General features: G+C 38.3%; 1 protein-coding gene across 1 annotated transcript in view; it reads right to left on the minus strand.

The window, feature by feature from the left end:
* The window catches only part of LEMD3 (LEM domain containing 3), a 70,115-nt gene that overhangs the window by 6,377 nt on the left and 57,388 nt on the right, over positions 1-6,350 (minus strand). Inside the window, exons 7-9 of the mRNA XM_014519382.2 lie at positions 5,097-5,198; positions 3,755-3,857; positions 2,980-3,158 (exon numbers count right to left, since the gene is read on the minus strand). Coding sequence (XP_014374868.2) covers positions 2,980-3,158; positions 3,755-3,857; positions 5,097-5,198 — 384 coding nt within the window. The remainder of the gene's footprint in view (positions 1-2,979; positions 3,159-3,754; positions 3,858-5,096; positions 5,199-6,350) is intronic.

Genomic DNA, 6,350 nt, shown 5'->3' on the forward strand with positions numbered 1-6,350 from the left:
TGCTGCAAGTAAGGTAACCTCCAAATTGGGTCAGCCTTGCTGGCTGTGGTCTGGCATTGGTGGCTCATGTTCATCTTGGAGTCAATAATGACTCCAAGATCCCTTTCCGCCTCTGTGCTTTCAAGCAGGGAACTCCCCAGCCTGTATGTATGCTGTGGATTCCTTCTCCCAAGGTGCAGCACCCTGCATTTGTCTACGTTGAACCCCATCCTATTCTCATCTGCCCACTTTTGTAGTCTGTCTAAATCTAGTTGCAGCCTCTCTCTCCTTTCAAGTGTATCCACCTCGCCCCACATCTTAGTGTCATCAGCAAATTTGGACAGCGTGCTTTCCACCGCCTCATCCAAGTCACTGATGAAGATGTTAAGCAGTGCAGGCCCACGGACCGAGCCCTGGGGTACCCCACCACTCACATGTCGCCAGTTTGAGTACAACCCGTCCACCACTACTCTCTGTGCACGCCCCATCAGTCAATTTTTTACCCATCCAGCTGTGCAGACATCCATGCCAGTCACTCAGATGATCTCCTGAGGTCCCTTCCAACCCTAATTTTCTATTATTCTGTTATTCTAACTGTTCTGTTTAAACAACAACTATCTGAAAAGTATATGGAGATGTAATTTTATGGTGAGCTTTTATTTATGCCACTTCATTATGTACCCAAATCTACTGAGAATCAGGAACAGATGGTTCCTGATACCTGAATACAAGATTTCACCTCCCATTAATACTTTTTGCAGTAACTGAAGGTTCAAAACATAGAGCCATTATTGGGCTAGGCTCAATGGTTTGCTTAAAACCCCCTACAATACAATTTAACAAAAAGGAGATTGGGGAGTGAGAATACTGAAAAATAAAGGATAGGTTTACCTAAGCACAGCTAAGCTAAGCACAGCTTAACTCTTCCATGTTAGAAACTAATATTAGAACTATGATTCTAGTTGTGTTCATACTAATGAACAGAAACACTTGCAGCAAATGTGTATGCTTGAAAACAGACACTAAGAAGAACATTCATTGGATGCAACTGAATACAAGCAACACTAGTTTATAAATCAGTATAGCCCAATACATTTTGTATTAAAATTAAAGATATACTCATTACTAAACTAGCAAATGAAAAGGTAACCTGCCAGTCTAATACAGGACCCAACATCAGATTTCCCCATATATCCAACTTGAGGCATTTCTCATGCTATCTAATTAAACATCATCCCAGTCTATGATGCCTGGATCACTGCTGAGTCTCCAGTTTCTGGCTTAAGATAATACCCTAAATTATTACAATAAGCCAAGGTTGGGAAGCAGGGGGACACTAACACTTTACAAAGCTATGAGATTGCCTTTTACACCTCAACCAGCTCAGAGAGGTTGGTGTAGTGTCATAAGCCTCACCATAAACCTAGAAATAAAAAAGGCGAGAGGTAGAAGCGTTGCCAGCAGACTGAGGCAAGTGATTATTCCCCTCTATTCCGCACTGCCAAGGCCACATATGAAGTACTGTGTCCAGTTTTGGGCCACCACTACAGAAAGTTTGTGGACAAATTGAAGAGACTCCAGCAGAAGGCAACAAACATGGTTAAAAGGCTAGAGAACATGACTTATGAGAAGAAGGTGATAGAACTGGGCTTATTTAGTCTGGAGTAAAAGCTATAGCAAGCAGCCTTCATTCAGCAACTGACTGCAAGTTACACAGGTTGTGAATCACCTGGATATGAATGATCAGGGTTCTACTGTACCTAATTCAAGTTCTATGAAGGTGAGGGAGACTGCTGTAACTCTCTAATAAAGAACATACAGAAGCCTTCAAAGAGGTTACTTCATAGTGCATATGTTGTCCCTCAACAGCCTTTGTGCATTTACTATTCCCTCCCTCCCTCTGACTTGGGGTTCTTACTGTTTTGACTGGTTTAGGAGAGAGAACTGGGGCAGATGGGGTGCATATTCCTCCCCAGAGTGGTTCTCATCAGTGCCTCAAGTATGGTTCCACTGACAAAGTTTATAATTTCACTTGGTGGGATACTTAGACACAAAACTGTGATTTCTAACAGAGTTTGACTGCAATTAGCAAATGAATGCTAGATGGTTACTATCAATGTATACTTCCAAAAAGCCTTACAGCATATTTTGAAAGGGCATATAACAATGGTAAATGGAAATCTCAAAAAGAAATCAGTCAAAATCCTGTGTCAGGTTCTCTGCCAGGTATTTTGGAGCACTTACAAGCATTTGAAGAAAATTGTTCTAAGAGAGTCTAAACGCACTTTGAATAATCCTTTGTTATATAGGGAAGGAATTCTAATAAAAATTATAATCAACATTCTAACAATGTCATTAAAGTAATTCAAGCTGTAAGCTACTACATAAGTGTTACAGGCTAATAAAAAAAGAAATGAAATAATATCCAAACATAACTGATATCAGAGAAGACAAGCTTAAAGTAATCAGGATTCTTATAGCCAAAGGAAATTAATCCATAAACTGGGATGGTGCACTGATATGGCTAAAATCAAAAGTTAACAACAAAGTACCAAGCCAAAAGAACATACTAAAGATGGACTTCTGAAAAATTAGAGGACTCAAAGTAGAAATGATTGCCAACTGAGTTCTCATCCACAATGTTCACTTCCATTAATCCCAAAATTTACTACAAAATAACTTGTGCCAGTTTCTTATATCACAAGACAATTCGGAGTTTTGGTCAGTCAAAGCCTGTATCGTTAAAAAATTTTAAACGTTTGCAAGAGAGAAGGAAACAAATTACGGGGAAACATGGGTTGGTGAGGGTAGACAACTGTAGTTATTGGTTGTGTTCTTGTTCTGCTTCAAGTTTATTGTAGAACTTTGTCTAAATTATGTCAGACACCAAAAAATTTTGTTTTCAAAACAGACAAGCCTCCTTTAAGAGATGCAAGAATGAATCTTAATGGAAGAAATTAAAACAAGTTATATTTACAAAATTTAACTAAATTATTATACCTTGGCCTTGCCATACTTTGGATGGTATAACTAAAATTTTGTCACATGCTGCAGACGGCTGTATCCATCTCCAGACAGAGAAATCAGCACCACCTATTCTTCGCGTCTCTGTGCGAACTCTAGATTCATTTGTAGCAAGGAAGTCAACTGCTCTATCCCAAACCTTCTTCATTTTTTTCCTTAAACATAGAACAAGAAAAAAAGGGGATTTTTTGTATTATAATAGCTGTGTAGCCAGCAACCAGTACATAATATTTTAGGGGCTTTACCCCGCAACTCTTATTTAAAAAAAAATTCTAGTGCTGCAACAATTTACTGATCTTCTTGCTTGCGTGAAATATTCAGGAACTTAGCTCAGTGACCAAGATACGTATGTACATGTCCACTGAATTTAGCAGGAGACATATTTAAAACTAACACAAAAAAGTACTTTCTTAAAGCTGCCCAAGTTAACTTAATAGAACTCATTACTACAGGAAGTTGCAGATGCACATAGTATCACCAAGTTAAAAAAGGGACTAGACCAATTCATGAATGATAGATCCAATAATAGTTTTTAAAGAGAACAGTCAGAGGTGTTTCCCTTGGCATCTCTAAGCCAATAATGGTGGATGCCAGGGACAGTAATGAACCTGGGATAGATCACTAGATGTATCCTGTTCATATGCTCTCCCTCTAAAACATCCGCTGCTGTCACTGGGCTAGATGTACCATTGGTCCAACTCAGTATGGCACTTATTTTCTTAAATAAGTCAAAAGACTAATCTGAACATACCTGTCTTGAGGTGGTATTAAGGAATCGCGTACATGTGGAATAGGCATATATGGCTGTAAGTCTTTATTTTCCTGACATGCTTCATTGTGACTTCTTAGAACATCTGAGAAAGTTGGAATAAGCAGTTAGCTGTGGTTAAAAGGAAGAGTGAATCTGCAGACTGGCTGGCTTCACAAAAAGGCAAATAAGGAACAGTTCTGACTACAAACGGAGCTGCCTCAAGTCCCTCTGCTTATTTTGGTAGTTTTCCCAATTGTTTTTGCCTTTTTTGTTGGGTTTTTTTTTTTTTAAGTCTGTCATACCAACCACATGGAAAACAGATCAGGGAAACTGACTACCCAGGGGAAACAGCAAAATTGGACTACACATCAAAAGTGCTGTCAAATGCACAAAATAAACCCGATGTTTAGTTTCAAGTTTGCAGTTTTAATCATCTTGAGTGTTAATTTTAACTATAAGCAGAAATGTTTAGGCACACTTAAAATGTGGACAAACAATGAATTCCCTCCCCAATAAGATTAAATTTTAAAAACAAAAAGAGGGGGGGAGACACGACAGAGAGAGCAAGAGGAGATATGGGCATCTTCTCAATTTCAAATGATCACTGCAGTCATAAAGCATAAATTAAGACTTAAAAGTTCAAAAAAGTATTGCTACAGAACATCTCTCACACACACAGACACACTGGATCACTATTGTATTATTGAATGCATTAATAATATGTAATGTCCCTTAAAGTAAAACAACAATAAAATTAATCTGTGGGTACATGTAGACATCCCATTTTAGTAAAAGTAGGTTAAAGTAATCCCAAACTTCACCAGTTGATTAAAAGGCTTCACCTCTTATGCAACTACTGAAAACGAAATTTAGCAGGAAGATAGTTAAGTTTTAAAAGATGACATTTTGACCAGATAAAACTTAATTAAAAGGACTAATTGGGAGTGGAGTGCATTGTGTCACTATTGTTTAATCCATTGAGTACCCTACTAATTTCCATTTTTGTTTTTTCCTTCTTTTTTAATTTTTTTTTTAAAAGAGTAGGTTGTTAAACTAACATACATTTGGCCACGCAATACACCTACAACATACATTACTAATGAATTAACTTTTCACTCCAAAAAGCTTGCTTAGATTTAAAGCACACTAGAAGTGGTTCAGCCCCTTTGGGGATATGTATATATTATATGTACATATTCCCAAGGAAGAAAAGTTGTCACACTTAAGAGCAAACCACTCACCTGAATGTAACAGACAGGTTTAAAGGTCAGGGTATTTTGAAAGCTTTTATACAGATACCTTAAATGCATAATTAAAAAAAAAAAAAAAAAAAGGTTCATACCTATAATCTTTACCACCATATCATACATCTGCCTGGTCTCCTCTTCCTCTTTTGCCCAGCGATATTTCATGTAGTGCAAGACTCCCCAAACCATCCCCACACCTGCATTAAAAGATGTAATTTTTAAATCACCTACTCTAAGATTACTTGGTTATTATAAATATAAAATCTGAGCCACACACTCTTGTGAAATTGTTTACCTAGGTGGCTTATTACAGTTCATATCAAGCTTTATTAATATCATCAGACTATGTAATAAACATTAAACATTTGCATTTTGCCAACAAAGCACAGAAGGTTTGAACAGAGACTAGGTTATTTATTAGCTTTACTAGACACATACCTATTATCATTAAAAGACCTTTCTTCAGTCTTGTATCATATATTGTCAGGATGACTTAAATAATTTTACTGATTATGTTATAGAATTCAAAATGTATATGAAAAAGTTTGCCTGAATTGAAAGTGAAGGAGTACCAGCTCAACTGAGAGACTGTGGAACTCTAAGCAGCACAAAGTTTACAGGTTTATGACTACTATACTGCTTAGCTTTCAGCAAGTATTTGGGAGGAGTTGGAATGCTTTTAAATGCTAAAGTTAAGAACTGATTAATTTGGGTTGCTTCTACTTGGTTATAGAGTGCCCTATCTTGTTACAAAATATTACATGTAACCCTACATTTAAAAAAAATCATTCATCTTGACCAAGCTGTCTACTTCCTTAAACATGACAAATATCTCTGCTTAAATTTCAGAGATTCTGGTTGTGCTGAAATGTTCAACTTGAAATTTAAACTCAGTTCCCTCCCCCCACAGGCCTTTTCCAAGCAAAAAGCTAAATTCATTACTTGTTGAGAATCCCAGAGAGAAGAGGGTCCAGAGAAGGGCCACTCGTATGGTTAAGGGCTTGCAGGCCAAGCCCTAAGAGGAGAGACTAGGGCACCTGGACCTCTTCAGCCTCTGCAAGAGAAGGTTGAGAGGCGACCTTGTGGCTGCCTATAAGTTCATCACGGGGGCACAGAAGGGAATTGGTGAGGTTTTACTCACCAAGGCGCCCCTGGGGGTTACAAGAAATAATGGCCACAAGCTAGCAGAGAGCAGATTTAGACTAGACATTAGGAAGAACTTCACAGTTAGAGTGGCCAGAGTCTGGAACGGGCTCCCAAGGGAGGTGGTGCTCTCCCCTACCCTGGGGGTCTTCAAGAGGAGGTTAGATAGGCATCTAGCTGGGGTCATCTAAACCCAGCACTCTTTC

This window comes from Alligator sinensis, unplaced genomic scaffold (genome assembly GCF_000455745.1).
Source record: "Alligator sinensis unplaced genomic scaffold, ASM45574v1 scaffold65_1, whole genome shotgun sequence".
NCBI classification, from domain to species: domain Eukaryota; kingdom Metazoa; phylum Chordata; order Crocodylia; family Alligatoridae; genus Alligator; species Alligator sinensis.